General features: G+C 38.6%; 1 protein-coding gene across 11 annotated transcripts in view; it reads left to right on the top strand.

The window, feature by feature from the left end:
• Positions 1-23,267, top strand: part of RIC8B (RIC8 guanine nucleotide exchange factor B) — a 116,312-nt gene that overhangs the window by 3,182 nt on the left and 89,863 nt on the right. For 8 of the 11 annotated variants that reach the window (XR_012518345.1, XR_745099.3, XM_039471762.2 and 5 more), the window contains exon 2: positions 6,191-6,238. The exons of 2 other annotated variants lie outside the window; for them this stretch is intronic. Coding sequence is in view for 6 of the 9 variants with exons in the window: in XM_039471762.2 (XP_039327696.1) it covers positions 6,191-6,238 (48 nt within the window). In the remaining 3 variants the exon portion in view is untranslated. Of the gene's footprint in view, positions 1-6,190; positions 6,239-6,443; positions 6,556-23,267 lie in introns of those variants that run through there. One more of the 11 variants, XM_010340252.3, reaches the window with a different exon arrangement.

Genomic DNA, 23,267 nt, shown 5'->3' with positions numbered 1-23,267 from the left:
CATTAAGTGAAATATAATGCTAATACTGGGCACAGTGCACCTAGGAAGTACTCACTTAGTAAGTTACAGTTACAATGGCCAGGGTACCTAAGAGGTCGTGTAGCCAGAGCATAGGTTCTGGAGCCGGCCTGGCCTCTGATCCTCAACTTAATGGCTTATGTGGCCCTAAGACAAGTTACTTAACTTTGCTGTGGCTTAGTTTCCTCATCCGCCAAATGGAGACAATAATAGTAACTATATCATAGGCTTGTTAGGATTAAATGAGTTACATGTATAAAGCAGTGCCTGCCGCTGAGGAAGCACCCCATAACTGTTAGCTTTGAACAAAAAAAATTAAACATGTGGTGTGAGTTGGTGTAGCACAATATTAAAATTTGGGACTATGCTCCATTCTTCCCCTTCTTTTTCTAATAGGTAGCAAAATACCTTGTACCACTTTGAGAGATACCTGTCTGACTCCAGGAAACATCTGTTTCTACTGTGTTATGTAGACTCTCATTTCCAAGCCATCTTGCTTCATTCACTGACCTTTTTTATTTTGGGAGAGGAAAGATCTATCTATCCCAGAAAGAATGAAACTTGTCTGTTTGTCAAGGGCATAACGCAACATAGGACTCAGCATAGGAAAATTCTTTGTTTTTCTTTTTCTTTTTTCTTTTCTTTTTTTTTTTGGAGATGGAGTCTTGCTCTGTCACTCAGGCTGGAGTGCAGTGGCACTATCTCGGCTCGCTGCAACCTCCACCTTCTGGGTTCAGGCAGTTCTGCCTCAGCCTCTTGAGTAGCTGGAATTACAGGCGCATGCCAACATGCCTGGCTAATTTTTGTATTTTTTTAGTAGACAAGGGGTTTCACCATGTTGGCCAGGCTGGTCTGAAACACCTAACCTTGTGATTCCCCCCACTCACCTTGGCCTCCCAGAGTGCTGGGATTACAGGCGTGAGCCACCGTTCCAGGCCTTTTTTTTTTTTTTTTTTTTAAATGGGAAGAGTGATTGTTTTTGTCTCCTCTCAATTCACCTGTTAACATTTATTGAGTGCCTGCTATGTACTATGTATTATTGCAAGCACTTTCACATTTTGTATGTCATCTTTTATTAATTCCTCTTACATTAATCCTCTCATATTAAAACTTATGAGGGAGATGGAAGTATTCTATATACAGGCTCAAGGTCACAGAGCTAGGAAATGGTGGCCTGGTCTTCAGATTCAATATCCAGGGATCTTTTTGCGGGGCTATATTGCCTTTACCCTGTCTCTTCTGTTTTTGAGCACAGAAAAAGTTTCTTTTTCAGGAGCAGTATACTACAGTTATTTCTCAGAATCCAAAGGGGATTGCTTGCAGGATCTCCTGTGGATACCAGAATCTGTGGATACCAAAATCTTCAAATGCTTTAGTCCCTGATAGGAAACAGAATAGTACTTGCATGTAATCTGGGCACATCCTTGTATTTACTTTTTTTTTTTTTTTTTTTTTTTTTTTTTTGAGGCAGAGTCTTGCTCTGTTGCCCAGGCTAGAGTGCAGTGGCTCGATGTCATCTCACTGCAACCTGTGTCTCCCTGGTTCAAGCAATTCTCCTGCCTTAGCTTCCTGAGTAGCTGGGATTACAGGTGCACCCCACTGTGCCTGGCTAATTTTTGTATTTTTAGTGGAGACAGGGTTTCACCATGTAGACCAGGCTTGTCGTGAACTCTTGACCTCAAGTGATCTGCCTGCCTCAGCCTCCCAATGCTGGAATTACAGGTGTGAGCCATAATGCCCAGCCCCTCCTGTATACTTTAAATCATCTCTGGATTACTTGTAATACCTAATACAATGTGAATGCAATACAAATAGTTGTATTGTATTAGTTAGGGAATAATGCCAAGAAAAAAAAAGCCTGCACTTGTTCAACACAGACACAATTTTTTTTTTCCCTAGATATTTTCAAGCCATGTTTGGTTGAATCCACAGATGCAGAATCCTTTGGCTACTGTTGGGTCCTAATCACCTCCACTTTAATAATACAATGAACTGTTAACTTGGGGAAGTATGTATCGTTCTAGTCTAGACTGTTAGACTATTCAAGCTCTGGCTCCCCCTCAGGTCTGTTTTTTTTTTTTTAGTAGAGATTGGGGTCTCACCATGTGCCTAGGCTGGAGGCTGGTCTTGAGTTCCTGGTCCTCAGCCTCCCAAAGTGCTGAGATTACAGGTGTGAGGAACAGTGCCCAGCCCTCAGACCTTTTCTAATAACAGATTTAGTAGAGAGATTAGTTGCTACCATTATCGTGATTATCAATAACAAACAGTGACTAAGGGCCCTGAGGTATAGAGTAGTATCGTGATTTCTTATATCACAGGACAGTTATGCTAAAGGAACCTCAAAAATAATTGAACCCAACCCCCTCATTTAATAGGTGGCTTATCAAGTATGATGATAACCAGAGAGGTGGCTTGGCGGCCATACAGGCCACCTGGGCATATGACTACCCCATAGCAAGTTTCAACAGGATTCCAGTTTTGAAGTATGGCAAGCTTTTGGCTAAATGAAAGGTATTTAAGATGACAGGTAGGTAGGTCTCTAGGAGTAGTCCTCACAGGAGAAGAAAACAAGACTGCTGGCAATGAGGTCTTCATTTATGTGCTAGAAGAACCTGATTGACAGAGACCTAATACTGGAACAGTTCTATACACATAGCTTCTACATTTGAATAGAATATGTAAGTATCCAGGACTATGTAAGAGGACTTTTTGTTTTCTACTTTGGAAGTTGGGCTCTTGACTCTTTGAGTTTACTCTGTAGGTTTTTGCAGAGAAGCATGTTTAGTGGGCTGTTCCTTTGTTATACTTTGTTCTTATTTCCAGTTTATATTATATAATCTGTTACTGATTTTTAGTTGTAGAAGCCATCTCTGTTCATGAAACCACCACATACACCACCCCTACTGGGTTTATTCCCTTGTAGTAGTGCTGTTTGAGTATATCTTTAGAAAGCTATGAAATTACTCCTATTTCTCTCATAGTTCAATATTTGGCCAGATACCACACCATTGGTTATTCAGCAATAACAGTAGTGGCCATTGAACGCTACTATGTGCAAGGTTCCATGCTTATATAAAGATAAGGAAATTTGATAGGTAGTGAAGTTGAATAACTTGACCAGGTTTATACTTTTAGTAAGCAGGAAGACTGGACTCAAACTCAGGGTTGTCTGACTCCTGATATCCTGAGCTTTTTAGAGCTTATTCATGGGGTGTGAAACCTGCAGTGAGGAGTCCTCGTAATGAGTCTGGTGTGTCACTGGGCCGTTAGCTTGCTTGGTATGTAAATTGAACAATGGTTTAACTCTTTTTTTTTTTTTTTTTTTTGAGATGGAATTTTACCGTGTCACTCAGGCTGGTCTCAAACTTCTGTGCTCAAGCCATCTGTCCACCTCTGCCTCCCAAAGTACTAGGATTACAGGCGTGAGCCACTGTGCCCGACCAGTTTAACTTTTTATATTTGATTTTTTCCTCCTGTTTCTATGGAAATTATACATATAAAGAAGATGAGATAGCTGACTGTTGGCTAACAGTTCTAGAAATGCATGTACAGCTGGAAATGCTTGTTCCCTTTTTCCCGATTTCAGACTTTGAAAGGGGAGAATATAGATAGGGGTACGGAATAAGTTAAGTATGATCTAAGTTGGATAAAAGAACCCAGCTTTATAGAAGCCAACATCTGTTGGATCCAGTCTTAGAGGTTTGAGCTTCTGAATAGATTGGCACATTCCAGATTCAATTTGTAGTGCCTCACATACCATTATATTTTCTAATAAAGAGCAACAGAATAATTAGACCTTGGTACTATTCTGAATTCCCATCTTAAAAGATTAGTTCTACATAGGAACTGTTTAAAAGACATTTTTATAACTTGTTGAGTATCTGTCCAAAAGGCAATTTATTTTTCTGTCCCCTTACCATAAATGCCAAAAAAAAGTTTAGAAGAACCATTATATTAACAAGTAGGTACATTTATTCCACATAATTTATGGAATTAGTATTTCACATATAATGGCAAAAAAATAGATTTTCTTGTTTTCTTAGTACAGTTATTTTCATTTGCATTGAATCTTTACAGAGCATTAGTTTACAACGTTAACCTGATATCTGCCACTTTTAAGTCTAATGTTAATTTTCACTAAACCTTAGGTCAATACATTTCCAAGTATAGCCCTCAGATTTACAGTCTTTCCTCTCATCCTTCTTTTTCTTATTCTTTATTCATTATTTATCCATTTTTAAAATTTCTTTTTTATTATGAAAATAATATACCAACAGTGAGTTTTCTTTTTTAAAAATTGTTACATAATATTTTGTCGGGTGAATCTGATATATATGATAGAATATTGTCACATGCCCAGCATTCCATCAGTCCCCTGTTGGTTATTCCAGTTCTCACTTTTTTCCTCCACAATGTTAGATAGCACTACAGTGATACTGGCACATATAATTCTCTCCTTCCAGATGATCATTAGGACAAATTCGTAGGAGTAGGAGTTCTGGGTCAAAGGTTATGAATATTTTTATGGCTTCTAGTAAGTGTTGCCAAATCACTTTCTCTTTTAAGGTTTATATCAGATTATACTGCCACCAGGAGTTTCATGCCTGGATTGTTGATGTCCATTCCTCACAGGGTGTTATGTTCTTAGTCTTGGTCTTCTTTAATCTGACCTGTGAACTACTGCCCAAAATATTCTTCCAGAATGCTGGTCACATCTCCGTTATAGTCTTCCTCTGGTTGCCTGTCACCTATTTGCCAATTCAGGTATACATTTTAAAATCTGTGTCTTTTTTAAAAAAATTATTTTGCATCCATATTCAAGGCAGCCTCCCTCCTTTAGATGGCCACTGTCTCCTACCTCTGAGTCTTCCCTCTGACCATTTTTTATATTCAGAACTTCTCTGCCAGTATTTCGCCGTCGTCTTTAATTTCAAAAATTGCTGCTTCTACAAAGACGTCAACGCAGAACCACCTGTAATGATGATATCTTTAGTACTTAGTGTACTTCATTCTTGGTGGATTGGCAGTAAATATTTGTCACTGTGGCCAACGAAAGAAAGAAAAAAGAAAAAGTAGAGAAATCTTCAGTGGAGATTTTTTTTTTTTTTTTTTTAATAGGAAGGCTTAGAATTCTTAAGAGTACTTGGTTCTCTTGAATAAAACTTCGGGGGAGAATGAGGAATTCTCTGCTCTATTTTTGGCGTACCACCATTCTTTCTGTGATCATGGGCAAGCCAACTTACTCTGTCTTCTATTCTCTTCCACTTCAGCTACAGTGTGGAAAACATAGTATTGCCGATCATCGCAGAAGAGTTATAACACTCTCTGCCTTTCCAATTATTTTTTCCTCATAATCATTGGCATCATCATTATTATAACAGTGATATTTACTGAGTATTACTACTTGCCAGCACTGAGATTGTGATTTATATACATGCTTTAGCTTTTTTAACTGTCACAGTCACTCTGTGAACTAGGTACACCCTGTTTTTGGGTGAGAAGCCCAGTTCCAGAGAGTTTACTTGCTCAAGGTCACAGCTAGTAAGTGGTGGAGCCACCATGATTTAAACTCTTATTCTTATTGAATTACTTATCTGAAATATCAAATTATCAAACTTCCCTATCCACAATTCTCTGATGATTTCTTATTGCATATGAAAAAAAAAGTATAAATTCAGCAACGTTGGAAGGCCCTTCCAAATCACTGTCCAGTCTACATTTCCATTCTCATCTTCCTCCATGCCCCACTCCCAAACATATGTCCTGTGTTCCAGTCTCACAAAGTTGCTTATTTCACAAATATATCATATAGTTTTCATACATTCGAGCCTTTGTTTTTGTTCCTGGAATGCATTACAATTGCCTCTGGCATACTCCTGTTTATCCCTCAAGATCCAGTGCAAAATGCTCTGTATTCTGTGAAAGCCATTCCAGATTTTGCTGGGCAGTTAGTGGCTTGGTTCACTGTGCTCTTTTATCTATATTTCTGCTGTAGTCTTTTCACACTGCCTTATAATTATTTGTTTACATGCCTATCTCTTACTGTAATAAGAATATTGAGATACCGGAAGGCAACATTTTTATGAGGACATTATATTAGATATTAAACATAGCCAAACTTTAAAAATCCATGTATTTAAAATGACATTGTTTCCCTTTTTTCCCCCCTCAGCATAGGGCTACTTTCAAATTTGAATCAACAGATGAAGATAAAAGAAAGGTAAGCTTTGGTGGGTGGGGTGTGTGTGTGTGTGTGTGTGTGTGTGTGTGTGTGTGTGTGTGTATGATTTCATTCATGGACTTTCTAAGCAGTGGTCATGTTTTCATGTGATGGTTATTGATTGGTTTCTTGTTTCCCTTCATTTTGTTTTTTAGGAATCCAGAGAAGAAAGGTTAGGTTAGGTTTAGCCTGGGTTACACGCAACTCTTTCCTCTGTCCTTGCAGGACCATTACACTTGTATGAATCAGGAGAGTGGGAGGGATTCAGAGGAGACTCTCTCCAGATCTACTCATTCTCAAAGACTGACTATTTGGTGGTAAGACTTCAGGTTGCCTAAAATGCATTGCTAATATTATAAAGCTTAGCTTGAGACAGGGTCTTGCTCTATCACCCAGGCTGGAGTGCAGTGACTCACTGTAACCCCAGACTCCTGGGCTCAAGAAGTCCTCCTCCCTCAGCCGCCTGAGTAGTTAGAACTACAGATATACACCACCATGTCCATTTTTAAATTTTTTATAGAGACAGAGGTCTCACCATATAGTCCATGCTGGTTTGTTGAACTTCTGGCCTTACGTGATCCTCCTGCCTTAACCTCCCAAAATCCTGGGATTACAGGTGTGAGCTACCATGCCTGGCCCTGCCTTTGTGTCTTGCCACATTCTGTACATCTATCCCTGGCCACAGAAACGCCAAAACCAGATAAGATAGTATGACTGAATCAGTGTAAACCTATCACTGCTGCTAGAAAAATAGCTTAAATCCAGTATTTTGCTAGTAGTGGTTTGACAGCGCCTTGAAATCATTCCTTCATTCACCTCTATCCCCATATCTAATATCTGTGTCCTGCTCATTTTACCTTTTCGGATTTCTTCCATTCATTTTCTCCTTAACCTCTGCCCTAATTCAGGCTTACATCTGATTACTGCATCAGTTTCCTGACTGTTCTTTCATTTTCCAGTTACATGCTTTTCTAGTAGATTGGCATTCATAAATCTTAAATAGCAATCTGACCATGTCATCCTTAGCCTTAAAACCCTTCATCTATCCCTTCAGTGACTTTCTTTGCCTGTGGAATAAAGTTTAAGCTTCTTAACAGGGCATGCTAGGTGCTCGGTGATCTGATCTGTGCCTACTTTTGCAGCCTATTTCTTTTCTCTCCCTTGTATTTTGTGTTTTAGGAATAGGAAATGTTTCCAGTTATGCACACATCCACATCCCTTCTGTTTCTTGCTTACTACCTTTGCAGTATATTGTTTTCTACCTGGAATGCCCTCTCCCGCTTGTACCCCTCTTCTCTTTCTTACCTGGTGAATCCCTACTCACCTCAGGGGCACCGCCTTCAACAAGCCTCCTCTGACATTCCAGTTAAGGTGAAGTACCTCTTCAATAGTCTCATAATACTCTATGTAAATCTCTAACATTAATATTTATGCCTTGTTTCTTAATTATTTATCTGTTGATGTTAGACACTGGTATCTTTATATACTTGACATTTGGAGTGCCCAGCACATAATAGGCACTCAAAAAATATTGGATGAGTGACCATGAAGTATAAATTTTGTAGATTAGAGGTTTAACTTGACTTTTTTTGGGATTAACAATGTAACAAAGACTAGAATACCTTTTAGAACAGGGATTCTCAACCACGGATATGTGCTTTAGAGAGCTTTTTCAAAATAGGCCTGCTCAGGCCCAACCTCTTATCTACTGAGTGAGACTTTAGGAGGTGAGCTCTAGGTATGTGTATTTTATATCTCTCTCTGTGCGTGTGTGTGTGTGTGTGTGTGTGTGTGTGTGTGTGTGTGTGTAAAGTGTATAAATTAATTAGAGACAGGATCTTGCTCCATTGCCCAGGCTAGAGTGCAGTGGCATGATCATAGTCCACTGTAATACTCCTGTGCTTAAGCGATCCTCCCACCTCAGCCTCCTGAGTAGCTAGGAATTCAGGTATGCGCCACCATGCCTAGCTAATTTTTAAATTTTTTGTAGGCTCTCTATTGCCTAGGCTGGCCTTGTGAGATCCTCCCACAGCCCTAGGATCATGGGTGTTAGCCACTATGTTCAGCCCAATATATATTTTTATAGATGGTCTTCAAGAAATAAATAACCATATGTGTGATGGGAGTGCTGAACAGCACAATCCCTACGGAGAAGAAACTGGCAGTGTCTACCAAAATTACAGTTGCATTTTACTCTTTCACCAAGTAGTGTCTTTTTTAGAAGGCTGTTCTGCAGATAGGTTGAACTCCAAGTAAGCAGAGTTATTAATTGAAACATTGCATACAGTAGCAAAAGATTGGAAACAACGAGTGTCCAGCATTTAAGGAGTGTTTGAAGAAACTGGCACATTTACATTATGGAATATTATGATGTAGTAAAACGAGAGAGAGATTCGCTGTATGTGCTAATGAGAGAGTGAGGAAAAAAAGCAAGGTGTTAAAAAGAACATGTTGTTTGACAAACTCATGATAAATATTCAGGCTAGGAAGCCAGCTGCTATTTATTTAATTTAATTGGGAGAATCCATTCTGTATCTATAGATTGATGTTGCCTTAGAAATCTGACATTAGAGTCTTTTACTAGTAAAAAGTAGTGCTTTTACTGGTAAAAAGAAGTAAATTAAGACAGAATCTCTTACGCTATATAAATTTCAGGTGAAAGGCAGAAATTTCTTATATAGTTATTAATAAAATATATTTCTAGTAGTGTAGTAGAAAAATAGCATTTTCAAAGTACTGTCTTTTTCTTAGTTTTAGATTTCTGGAGGGAGTATCTACTGTATAGTGCTTATTATCAGTTATAGTTTGTAGGTTTCTGCTTCCTGGGAGGTCTCTTATAAAGAAATGTCATTAGGGACCTAGCTAGGTAATCTTCATTAGTGGGAAAACATTGGCAAACAAATCCATTTCTGTTAAGTGTCCAGGGGTTAAAACCATTTGTGACTCTTTCATACATAAGGTTCTTTTTAGACTTCAACGTCAGAACTGTTGGACAGCTCAGAAGGATCTATACCCTAATAAGCTTTTCAAGTTCTTGATGGAGAGACACATAGAATATAGGCATTTCAGTACGTTATGCCTACTCAGAAAATAAAAGGAACTTGCATTACTGCCCAATTTGTTATGCCCCTGTATTAGTTTGTTTTCACACTACTGATAAAGACATACCTGAGACTGGGAAGAAAAAGAGATGTGGTTGGACTTAGAATTGCACATGGCTGGGGAGGCCTGAGAATCATGGTGGGAGGTGAAAGGCACTGCTTACATAGCAGTGGCAAGGGGAAAAATGAGGAAGATGCAAAAGCAGAAACCCCTGATAAACCCATCAGATCTTGTGAGACTTATTCACTACCATGAGAAAAGTATGGGGGAAACTGCCCCATGATTCAAATTATCTCCCACCATGCCCCTCCCACAACACATGAGAATTATGGGAGTACAGTTCATGATGAGATTTGCGTGGGGACACAGAGCCAAACCATATCATTCCACCTCTGGCTTCTCCAAATCTCATGTTCTCATATTTCAAAACCAATTATGCCTTCCAAACAGTCCCCCAAAGTCTTAACTCATTTCAGCGTTAACCCAAAAGTCCACAGTTCAAAGTCTCGTCTCAGACAAGGCAAGTCCCTTCCACCTATGAGCCTGTAAAATCAAAAGCAAACTAGTTACTTCCTAGATATGGGAGAAGTTGGGCCAAAACAGTGGGGTTACAGGGCCCATGCAAGTCTGAAATCCATCAGGGCAGTAAAATTCTAAAACTCTCAGGAGGCTGAGGTGGGAGGATCGCTTAAGCACAGGAGTGTTACAGTGGACTATGATCATGCCACTGCACTCTAGCCTGGGCAATGCTCCAGTTCCCAGCAAGTTTCTAATCTCCATCTGAGACCACCTCAGCCTGGACCTTATTGTTCATATTACTATCAGCCGTTTTGTCAAACCCATTCAACAAGTCTCTAGGAGGTTCCAGACTGTCCCATATTTCCTGTCTTCTTCTGAGCCCTCCAAACTGTTGCAACCTCTGCCTGATACCAAAGTTGCTTCCACATTTTTGGGTATGTTTTCAGCAACACCCCACTGTACTGGTACCAACTTACCGTATTAAACAGTTTTCACACTGCTGATAAAGGTATACCTGAGACCAGGAAGAAAAAGCAGTTTAATTGGACTTAAAATTCCACATGGCTATGGAGGCCTCAAAATTACGGTGGGAGGCAAAACTTACATGGTGGCAGCCAGAGAGAATGTGATAAACCCATCAGCTCTTATGAGACTTACTCATTATTACCATGAGAACAGTATGGGGGAAACCTCCCCGTGATTCAAATGATCTCCCACCAGGTGCTGCCCACATCGTGGGAATTATGGGAGTACAATTCAAGATGAGATTTGGGTGGGGACACAGAACCAAACCATATCACTTCCCTAGTTCTCTTTCCTAAATGTGTTTTTGTAGCTTTCTGCCAGCAACTGCTTAGTAACAGCAGGACCTTTTTTGGTAAACTACATTGCTATTTCTTTGAAAAACACTACACTCCTCTTATATGGAAAACCTTGCGACACCTTAGAAGTAAGTGTAAGGGAGCAGTGCCCTTCAAAAAGAAAACCTGATTATATTGTGCTTTTTAGGAGATAATCATACATTTATGATCCTGAGACTTGTGTAGTATTTTGTAGTTTTACAAAGATTTGCTTCTCACTGGTAGTGCTGTAAATATGGTAAGAATATCACGATTCTTATTTTATGGATAAGGAAACAGGCTCATCTGAATGACAGCTTGCTAACACACCACTAGTTAGTGGTTGAGCCTCAGATAGAGAGCAGATTGTCTATTATGTGCACCTCCTTTACCGCTCACTGCTCCATGGCTCCCTCTTTTTTTTTTTTTTTTTTTTTTTTTTTTTTTTTTTTGAGACGGAGTTTCGCTCTTGTTACCCAGGCTGGAGTGCAATGGCGCGATCTCGGCTCACCGCAACCTCCGCCTCCTGGGCTCAGGCAATTCTCCTGCCTCAGCCTCCTGAGTAGCTGGGATTACAGGCATGTGCCACCATGCCCAGCTAATTTTTTTGTATTTTTAGTAGAGACGGGGTTTCACCATGTTGACCAGGATGGTCTCGATCTTTCGACCTTGTGATCCACCCGCCTCGGCCTCCCAAAGTGCTGGGATTACAGGCTTGAGCCACCGCGCCCGGCTCCATGGCTCCCTCTTATTACCATTTGAGGTATATTTCAGAAGGCTTGAATTTATGATCCAGTACCTTGTTTTCTTTCATTTCATACCTTGAGAAAACATTTAGGTAACTAGACTTAAGTTGGAAGATAGTAAAGGAAAGTACCAACTAGGAGTGCTTAAATTTTTCTAGAGAAGTAAAGTCAGATACAAGGGCTAATGTTTGTGGGTATGATGCAAATAGTTCCAGGTGCATGTGGATCATTGTATACTTAGACATAAGCACCTGTGCTTATTGAAGCATTTACTTTGTATTCTCTACCTTAATTGGTAGGCTATGATTATCTACCAGCACATAAACAAATATGTTATGCCATGCAAATATGTGGGACTGGTGGGAGGATATGATGAATAATCTGAAAATTTACATGTTGAGGAAATGAAAGCTCTTAAACAAAAAGCTTTGAAACAAAACTGACCTCAAAACCAATAAAGAGTACTAATAGCAATAAGTTTTGAAAGAGACATTATGAAATGATTAAAAGATTTCCAACTCTTTCACATGTAAGAATGCAACCTTGTCAAATACGGAAAATTTCAGTTGTCTGAGACAAATCTTTGTGTATATAGTAATTTTCCTCAAAAGCGTGAAGTTAAAAGTAGCCAAATATCAAGCATATTTCACTATCTTCAAACTCACACAGTAAGCTCATATTTCTGTGAAGCCGTAGGGTAATTGCCAAATTGAAATTACAAGCTCTTTGAGGACAAGAACTCTGGCTTACTTCTTATTATCAGCAAAATAGGCACCTGTGATAAGTGCTCGTTAATGAATGAAGAGAACTTGGAGAGTGAGTTGGAGGCCAGAATTCCTGTGACTTGTACATATTGTTTGGTTTTGTGTTTTTTATTATTTTAGCTATAAAGCAGAATCCCAAGCACATCTCACATTGTTCACCTAAAAAGCTTGATACAAAGTATGCATGCAGTATGATCACAGCCACATAAAACTGTTAAAAACTACGCAAAGAAAAAATGATGACAAGGAGAATTACCAAATGGCAGCTACCTGAATAGCTGTGGATATTTTTCTTTTTCTTTTCTGTTTTTTTATACTTTTCTTTTACATTATAATAGATTATAATGATATAAGAATAGGTTCATTATATAATGATAACAATATACTCTTTTATAGTAGTATGATTGGAGTCATGAGCAAAGGACTAATACTTCTTTTTTCAACTCTTGTATTTTCTCTAAAATTGACTTTCTTGATTATCTTACATATTCCTTTTAGGGGAGCATAAAAAACTTACTGAGTGTACAGTAGTATTATCTGCAGAGCCAGTGTATGGAGTGAAATAAATCTGTATAAACCAAAAGTTCATTCTGCCATTTCTCACCTTGAATCTGGCGCCTGAGACCACTCGGCCATCCTGACACTCCATTCTGCCATTTCACATACTTTTTTCTTTTTTTCCCCCAGATATGAATGTATTTAGCATATTAGAGATCTCTGTAATTCACAAATATTTTTTCGTAAATCCTATATTCCTGGCCTTGTGTTAGGCCTTGGTTCCTAAATTGGCTTTTTATCCAGGGTGTTTGGTTTGGCACTTTCTCAATTACAGATGTGTGCTGAAGCTGGCCATTGTAGACTATAGAAAATCAATGGGTAAATTTCTATATTAGATCTCCCCCAAGAAATATGTGCCAAAATAGAATCATCAATCCTAGACTGTGACTCTATGCTTGGGAATAGCTTGAGGAATAGGTGCTTGTTCTAAAAGTCCTTTGTCCTTATTTTGGTCGTTTGAAATTGTCACACTCCTGTTTTTACTAAAACAAAATAAGCTTTGTATGCTTTGCAAATTTGACTCAATATTTATTTTATGTCTTTGCTTGAGGTAATATTTTGATACATGGTGCAAGTACAGTTCTCACTTAGAAACCAATAATTTTCAGCATCTTGGTCTCTTTAAAATAATTGCACGTAATACCTAAAGTATATCTAAACCTTTTATTATTATTTTTATTTTTTATTATACTTTAAGTTCTGGGGTCCATGTGTAGAACATGCAAGTTTGTTACATAGGTATACACGTGCTATGGTGGTTTGCTTAGGTATTTCTCCTAATGCTCTCCCTCCCCTATCCCCCCACCTGCTGCTATCCCTCCCCAACCCCCCATCCCCTGACAGGCCCTGGTGTGTGATATCCCCCTCCCTGTGTCCATGTATTCTCATTGTTCAACAGCCACTTACGAGTGAGAACGTGCAGTGTTTGGTTTTCTGTTCTTACGTCAGTTTGCTGAGAATGAGTTTCCAGCTTTATCCATGTCCCTGCAAAGGACATGAACTCATCCTTTTTATGGTTGTATAGTATTCCATGGTATATATGTGCCACATTTTCTTTATCCAATCTATCATTGATAGGCATTTGGGTTCGTTCCAAGTCTTTGCTCTTGTGAACAATGCCACAATACACATACGTGTACATGTGACTTTATAATAGAATGATTTATAATTCTTTGGGTATATGCCCAGAAATGGGATTGCTGGGTCAAATGGTATTTCTGTTTCTAGATCCTTGAGGCATCATCACACTTTCTTCCACAGTGGTTGAACTAATTTACACTCCCACCAGCAGTATAAAAGCATTCCTATTTCTCCACATCCTCTCCAGCATCTGTTGTCTACTGATTTTTTAATGATTGTCATTCTAACTGGCATGAGATGGTATCTCAATATGGTTTTGATTTGCATTTCTCTAATGACCAGTGATGATGAACTTTTTTCATGTTTGTTGGCTGCCTAAATGTCTTCCTTTGAGAAATGTCTGTTCCTATCCTTTGCCCACTTTTTGATGGGGTTGGTTGTTTTCCTCCTGTAAATTTGTTTAAGTTCTTTGTAGATTCTGGATATTAGCCCTTTGTCAGATGGGTAGATTGCAAAAATTTTTTTCCATTCTGTTGGTTGCTGGTTCACTCTAATGATATTTTCTTTTGCTGTACAGAAGCTCTTTAATTAGATTCCATTTGTCTGTTTTGTCTTTTGTTGTCACAGCTTTTGGTGTTTTAGTCATGAAGTCCCCTTTCCCATGGCTATGTCCTGAATGGTATTGCCTAAGTTTTCTTCTAGGGTATTTATGTTGATAGGTCTTATGTTTAAATCTTTAATCCATCTGGAGTTAATTTTTGTGTAAGGTGTAAGGAGGGGATCCAGTTTCAGCTTTCTGCATATGGCTAGCCAGTTTTCCCAATACCATTTATTAAATAGGGAATCCTTTCCTCATTGCTTTTGTCAGGTTTGTCAAAGATCAGATGGTTGTAGATGTGTGATGTTATTTCTGAGGCCTCTGTTCTGTTCCATTAAACCTTTTACTTTTTTAAGTTCTTGTCCAGCTAGAATCTGGCATAAGACTTGACTTAGAGGGTCTGAGTTGTGTCATAGGGAAGGATGAATGCCTCCTGATAGGTCAAAAAATCAATTTAGACTTCATTCCAAATTTCACTTTTAGTTTTAGATGTTTTGCCATGGCATTAGAGGAGTAAATCTAGAAAGCAAGGATAGGACAGCCCTAACTTAGTAAGCCATAGGTATGGCAATCTATACATGATCTTTGGATCACTTTTCAAGATTTCTCTCTGGGATAATAAGAATACTACCTCTGATATGTACTTTAGAGTTTCAGGTGCATTTTCTCCTAATAGAGATTTCATCAAGAAGTTCCACTTCCAGCCATGACAGTGTGAGGACCTCTATAGATCTGCTCCCTAATGGAACTGCTAAAAATTATTTTTAAGAAGAACCATTTAAAGTCTGGAAATAGTCCCAAAGGCATACAGTCAATGAAGAAACACCTATTTAAGAAAATCTAAAACTCAGTAAGAAAAGTGGACCAGGTGCTGTGTCTCGTGCTTGTAATCCCAGCAACTCAGGTGGCTTGAGGTGAGAGGATTGCTTGAGTCTAGGAATCTGATGCTATGGTGAGCTGTGATCACGTAACTGCACTCCAACATGGGTGACAGAGCGAGACCCTATCTCTAAGGAAAAAAAAAGCAAGGAAAGTGAAAGTCTGTGTTACTTGAACGAAGACCACCTGTTCTGTCCCTCTCTTTTAGCTAAGTGAGATAGAAACTTCTCCAAACTGGTGCAGGGAAGAATATAGGGTTCCCTTTCCCTCTATCAGTATTTCCCTTCTGTCAGAAATGCTGACAGAATCTCAGTATTTCTCATCCTGCCCCCAGCTACCTGTTGCTGAAACTAAATTCTGGGTGAGTATAGATGGTGGGTCCTCCCTCCTTCCATCCTGCTCTTCCTTATGGGATGGCAGCTATACCTTGGGTGTAACACTGCTGAGAATACTGGGGCCACAGTCATCCTGGTAGTGGAACATAGTTCCACCCCAGGAAAAGCAAACCAAGGAGATCTAGGGTTGCTCTACCTTTACTTCAGTTGAGCTGTCAGCCCTAAAGTGGGGTTATCACACAGAAAGAAGCATGCCATTGTCTCTGCCCCCAGCATCAGCACCAGGGCTCAGAAATTTTGTCCAGGGGAAGAAGCAGGCCTTATAAAAGAGAATGCTGAATATGTCCTCAAAGGAACTGGCTTCATTTGCAGCACAGTATGGAGAAGCTCATGCCTAAGGGTGTAGGTTGTAGTGAAAGGCACTTAGGGGCAGATTGACACAGTCATTGGAGATATAGGTTAACCCAAAGGCCAGCTACTTTGCTAGGAGGAAAGGGATAACTGGACTAAACTGCTAGAGAGAAAGGGGAACAGTGGTAGTTGGAGGAACTATCCCCTCAAAAGAGTGTTAATAGATTGGATCTGTTTGTGGAGCAATTTTTGCCCCAGGACATTTTTGAAGGCAATAGATCAGTCAATCATCAACTAGTGACACGTAACAGCTGTGTGTGGTCAGGAAGGGAGAAAGTCAGAGGGGCCTACCAAAGCCACTGTCTCCCAGTGCAACTGTGGGCATACTCAATGGTGTGCCCCGTAAGGTGCAACATTAGGGCTTCACACTTTGAGGAGGGAGAGGGAGAATAGACTGCTAAGATAATTCAGCCAGTCACTAAACAAATAAACAAATACAATAGCAAGTCTTAGAGAGAGTGGTGGTAGTGCAAATACCTAGAGTTGTTAGATGATGTTCAGTTTCCAAAAAATATTGTGAGACATTCAAATAAATAGGAAAGAATGATCTACACATGGGGGAATAAAAGCAGTCACCAAGAACTGCCTGTATGAGTCAGCAGATGTTGGATTTAACGAAGACTTCAAAGTAGCCATTGTAAATATATTCAGAGAACTGAAGGAAACCATGATTAAAGAAGTAACAGATGTGATGAAGTCACATCAAATGGAGAAATCAATACAGAGGTAGAAATTATGTTTAAAAAGAGCCAAATAAAGATTCTGGAGTTGAATAAAATACAATAGCTGAAATAAAAATTCACTGAAGGGGGGCTCAACAGTAGATTTGAACTGGTAGGAGGAATAAACAATTGAAGATATAGCAATAGAGAATATTCAAGGCAAAGAACAGAAAAAAGAGTAAAGAAAAATGAAAAGAACCTTAGAGAATTGTGGAACAACATTTACACACCAACCTACACCTAATGGGAATACCAGAAGGAGAGGAAAGGGAGAGTAGAACAAAAATATATTTGAAGAAATAATGGCTTAAAACTTTCCAAATTTATTGGAAATCCGCACATTGGAAGTTCCAGTGAACCCAAAGAGGTGTGTAAATACACCATAGTAAAAATGCTAAAAGCCAAAGACAAGAAGAAAATCTTGAAAGCAGCAAGAGAAACATGACTCATCACTACAAGAGAAGGTCAGTAAGATTCACAGCTGACTTCCCATCAGAAATGTAAGTCAGTGAGATACATATTTAAAGTGCTTAAAGAAGAAACCTCAACTAAGAATCCTGTATCTAGAAAGCTATCTTTTAACAGTGCAGGGGAGAGAAAGACATTTTCAGATAAAAAACTGAAAGAATTTGTTGCTAGCTGACTCACCTTACAAGAGTTACTAAAACAAGTTCTTCAGATTGAAAGCAAGTAACCCTAAACAGTACTTTAAATCCACGTGAAGAAATAAAGAGTACCGGTAAAGCTGATTATGTAATTGTAAAAGTCAGTATAAATACATAATTCTTCTCCCATTTCTCTTAGCTGATTTTAAAAGCATTTGTATAAAACAATATGTACATAATGTATTATTCAGTCAGTAATATAGAGAAATGTAATGCACTTGCCAGAAACAGCACAACGGTGAATGGAAGCAAAGCTATATTGAACTAAGGAAGCAAATCCAGATGGTAACTAGGATCCACTAGAACAAATCAAGAAAACCAGAAATTATAAATAAGAAGGCTGATACAACAAAAGCTATAAATGTATACTTGTTCTCCTTTCTTTTCCCAGCTTCTTTAAAAGACAAAATTATAAAGTAATAATTATAATAATGTATTATTGGATTTGTAATGTTTATAGGTGTATATATATATATAACAATAATACTGTAGAAAGAGGGGGAAGGGAGTAGTGAAGTGGCTACATTGTCTGGGTTAAATACATGGGGATTGTCATCTCATACCAAGAAAATTTAGGACGTGGACATACACCGGAGTTTGGGAGCAGACATTTAATAGGCAAAAGAAAGAGAAAGGAAAATAGCTTTCTCTCTAGTGAGAGAGAGGGGACTACTGAGAGGAAAAAGGAGCCAGCAGCCAATGTGCCAGATTTTATAGTCAGATTTGAGGAGGTGATGTCTCATTTACATAAAGCTCACAGAGTGATTCGATCAGGCATGATGTTTACATAACGTGGAGAAGGCTGGCCACCCCACCCTAATGTTGTTATGCAAATGAACTTTCCCATTGGCTGGCACTGTCTTGTCTGCTCCTTAATGTACATGTGGCTGACCAAGAGAAGGGAAGATGGAGCTGCCATCTTGAATATGATTGGCACAACTGCCAGCATTTGTGTCTGCATCTCGATTTTACAGGCTGCTGTTTGTTAGAAAGGAAAATAATTTGGGGCTGCTTTTCCTTAAAAGAAAAACCTTACTGAGGGCTTCCATACCCTCACTACCTGCCTAAGTAATTTCTTCTTAACTCCTGTATTAGTAGTGCTATACAGGAATGTTTCTATATCTCACTGGAACTAAATTAGTATAAATCTGGAGCTGATTCTCATAAGATATATATGCTAAGTCCTAGAACAATGACTAAGGACGTAACTCATACCTACACTCCGAAAACTGTAAAACATTGTTAAAAGAAATTAGGGAAGCGTAATAAATGAAAAAAACATCCTATGGTCATGGATTAGAAGACTTACTATTGCTAAAATGTCAGTACTCCTCACTTTCATCTACAGATTTAATGCAATTCCTTTTAGAAGCCCAGGTGGCTTCTTTGTAGAAATTGACAAGCTAGTTCTACAATTCATGTGAAATTACAACAGACACAGAGTAGTCAAAACAGTCTTGAAAGGAAGAAGCAGCTCAGAAGATTCACAATTCCTGATTTTAAAATTTACTACAGGGCCAGGAGAAGTGGCTCACGCCCATAATTCAAGCATTTTGGGAGGCCAACGTGGGAGGATCTCTTGAGCTCAGGATTTTGAGACCAGCCTGGGCAAAATAGTGAGATGCACCCCTCCACATCTCTAAAACAAACAAACAAAAATTACTACAAAGCAGTAATAAGGAAGCTGGTATTGGCATGAGGATAAATGTAGATGTTAACAGTTGGTGCTGTGACACTTAAATAGCCACATGTAAAAGAATACAGCTGGATTCTCACTTCATGCTGTATATAAAAATTAACTCCATGTAGCCTGGCAGGCTAGAAAAAATTAAATAAATAAAAATAAAAATTAACTCTAAATGAACCACAGACCCAATGTAAGCATTAAAGTCATAAAACTCTTAGAAAACCTAAAGGTAAATCTTCACATCCCTGGATTTGGCAGTGGATTCTTAGAGATAAGACCCAAAACACAAATAATAAAAGAAAAAAATACATGAATTGGATTTCATCAAAGTTAAATACTTGTGCTTTGAAGGATAGTATCATGAAAGTAAAAAGACAACCCACAGAATGGGAGTAAATATTTGCAAATCCTATCTGATAAAAGACATGTATCTAGACTGTATAAGTAACTCTTACAACTCAGAGGCAGTTCAGTCTTAAAATGGGCAAATGATCTGACTAGACACTTTTCCAAAGAAGATATACAAATGGTCAGTAAAGATACTTGACATCATTAGTCATCAGGGAAATGCAAATCAAAACCACCATAAAATATCACTTCATACCCACTAGGATGGATAGAACAAAAAAGTAAGATAATAACAAGTGTTGACAAGAACTGGAAGAAAGCAAATTCCCCATACACTGCTGGTGGGAGTGTAGAATGGTGCAACACTCTGGAAAACAGTCTGGCAGATCCTCAAAAAGCTGAATAATTAGCATATGACCCAGCAGTTGTTCTCCTAGGTGTCTACTCAAGAGACATGGAAATAAATGTCCACATGAAAACTTGCAAACAAATATTCATGGCATTATTCATAAAAGTCAAAAGATGTAAACAACCCAAATGCCTGTCACCTGGTGAGTGGATAAATAAAATGTGTTATATCTATACAATGAAATATTTGACCATAAAAAGGAGTAAACTAACTGATGCTGCTACAACATGGATGAACTTTGAAAACATGCTACATGAAAGATGCCAGACACAAAAGGCCATAGATCATATGATCTTATTAACTCAAAATTTAAAAATAGGCAGATTTATGGTGACAAAGTAGATTCATGGTTGCCAGGGGCTGGAGGAAGAGAGAAACAGGAGTTACTGCTCATAGGAATTGGAGTTTCTTCTGGGAGTGATGAGAATGTTTTAAAATTAGATAGGATGTTAGCACAAGTGTGAATATAGTAAAAACCAATGAATTGCATGCTTTAACAAGTTGAACTTTACAATATGTGATTTATAACTCAAGCTATTTTAAAAATAAGTACTAGTAGATAATGTATTCTGTATGCCCATCATCATTCCAAGTACTGTTGGGTATTAGCATTCAGTCCTTACGACAAAGCTATACTAGGTAGAATTCTTTTGCTTATTTTACAGATGAGGAAACAAAGGCACGCAGAGAAATTACTTGCCTAAACTAATGAAGTTGGAGGCCATGATTCGAACTTAGGCAGCCTGGCTCCATGACCCATGTGCTAAACCATATTGCCACTCATTAATAATTGGATATTCCTGTTGTGTAATTTATGAATTGATTCTATTCATTTTCTGATTTTAGGCATCTGAAATGTAAGATTTGATGGAGAACATAAAGCTTTGACATTAAACTAGTTATAGCATTGACAGAAAACAAGATCATGCTTGCCAGTGTAAGTGACTGAATAGAATTACCAGTGAAGAAGGTATCTGTGTAGTGCTGGACTTACAACACTTAGGCATATAGTGGATTTTTTTTTTTTTTTTATGTCTCGGATTGATTTTTTGTCATCAAAAATGTAAGGTTTTCTTTTCTCAGTAAACCTTTCAAATTTTGATCATATGCTGAGGAAAGTGCAGAAATTTGTACATCTTTGATGCGTGGAAAACTCATAGGGACCTGAAAGTTCTTGGCTGACCAGATATTTCCACCGTTCTCAACTCCTCGATTTGTAGATTAAAAAAAAATCAAGGCTGGGTGCGGTGGCTCACGCCTATAATCCCAGCACTTTGGGAGGCTGAGACGGGTGGATCACGAGGTCAAGAGATTGAGACCATCTGGTCAACATGGTGAAACTCCGTCTCTACTAAAAATACAAAAATTAGCTGGGTATGGTGGCACATGCCTGTAGTCCCAGCTACTCGGGAGGCTGAGGCAGGAGAATTGCTTGAACCCAGGAGGCGGAGGTTGCGGTGAGCCCAGATTGCGCCATTGCAGTCCGGCCTGGGTAACAAGAGCGGAACTCCGTCTCAAAAAAAGAAAAAAAAGAAAAAAACTAGAGGTTGACTTACCCAGGGTCAGAGTTAATGAGCAGAATAGCTAGAACTCAAACCAGGTCTTCTGTCTTCTTTTCTGACTTCAGTGATCGTTTTTGAAGGGTTTGTCCTCACATTGTAGTAAGGGACCCACAGTGTTTACCAGTACAGTACAATTTCTTCTAAGGCATCCTATACTAAGGGTCATCACCCTGACTGAATACTTTCAGTAATGGAAAGCTTACAGCAGCCACTATAGTTTTGTTTCATTTTTTAGATGGCTCTGTTAGAAGGCTTTTACTTACATGAACTCTAAACCTGCTTTGCTTGTCCTACTTTACCCATATTCCTTTTTGCTGCTGTTGTCCATCGTTTGACTTAGCTTCCCACCTCTTTTCTGCCTGTTAGTCTTTATTATTTTTTTCTGCCACTTACTGCCCAACATATTTATCCAAAAGCTTTCTCTGGCAAAATTCCCTATAGTTTATTCCTTCAGTCTTTTAGCACATAGCTTAAATTGCTGTATATTGACAGTTAGCATTTCTTATTCATTTTACGTATGTCCAACCTCCCTAATACTATAAACTACTTGGAGTCATGTTCTTTTATTGCTCACTAACCCCAATAGACATCTTATCGCTAAGTTAGAATATATTTCTCTTGAACAATTAGCACGCACTTATATTTTAAATTGGGAACATTTTCAGATATGTTCCTATATCAGAGTGGTATACATAGGTGCTCAGTAATGGACACTGTAGAATCTATAGAATTAATGGAAAAATTGCAGTGTTATTTTTTATAACATCACTACTTCCCTTTCTCAGGTGGCTTTGCCGTTTCATTAAAAGGCAAACACTTGTAAACAAAAATATTCCTAGCAGTATTTTGCTTGAATAGAATGTGCTTGTTAGTGTTTCTTTATCTGTTTGTCTATCTGGCCGTCTTTATGATGTAATGTGCATCAACCTCCTACTCTATGCCAAGCACTGTGCTAGAGGTTTTTAAGACATTATCTCATTTCATATTTATAAGCCCTAGTTGTTATCTCTATTTATTTAGAGTGATTTCAAGAAATTTGCCCAAGATTACCTAGCCACAGGGGCAGAACACAGCTAGTGTTTAAATCCAGGTGCTTTCTTTTACTTCAACTGTACTGTTTCAATTAAGTCATGTATAAGATGTCTTAAACTTCATAACAAGATTTCTCTATATGCTGTCTATATAAATAATTACCATAAACCTGTGAGATAGACATATTTCTGTCTTACAAATAAGGAAATTTAGTTTCAGAGAGGTCAGTTTACTCCAGATCCAAGTTCGGAAAATAGAACTAGGGACTAGAAAGAACCCACATACTTTGTTTCTGTGCTTTTTCTGCTATGTTATTAATGTGTTCCTGTGCCTTTGAAGACCTCTAAAATCACACAGCTGTCTCATTGAGACAACTTAACTTCCCTCTTTCCCCCCTATTCCCTGCTATCTTAGTCTGCTTGAGCTGTCAGAATACCATAGACTGTATGGCTTAAAGGACAGAAATTTATTTCTCACAGTTCTGAAGGCTGGGAAGCCGAGATCAAGGTGCTGTCAAGGTAGGTTTCCTTCTGAAGCCTCTTCTCCTAGCTTGTGAGCAGCTGGTGTGTCACTCTGTGCTTATATATATTTACACAGCAAGAACACAAGCTCTTGGTGTCTCTTAAAAGGGAAGTAATCTCCCGAGACCAGGGCCCTACCCCCATGACTTCACCTAACCCCAGTTACCTCTGTATTTACTTGTTCTTTCACTGCTATAAAGAAATAACTGAGACTGGATAATTTATAAAGAAAAGAGTTTTAATAGGCTCACA

The sequence above is a fragment of the Saimiri boliviensis genome, chromosome 7 (genome assembly GCF_048565385.1).
Source record: "Saimiri boliviensis isolate mSaiBol1 chromosome 7, mSaiBol1.pri, whole genome shotgun sequence".
In the NCBI taxonomy this organism is placed as follows: domain Eukaryota; kingdom Metazoa; phylum Chordata; class Mammalia; order Primates; family Cebidae; genus Saimiri; species Saimiri boliviensis.
The sequence above is the reverse complement of the archived record's forward strand: the minus strand, read 5'-3'. Positions and strand labels throughout refer to the sequence as shown.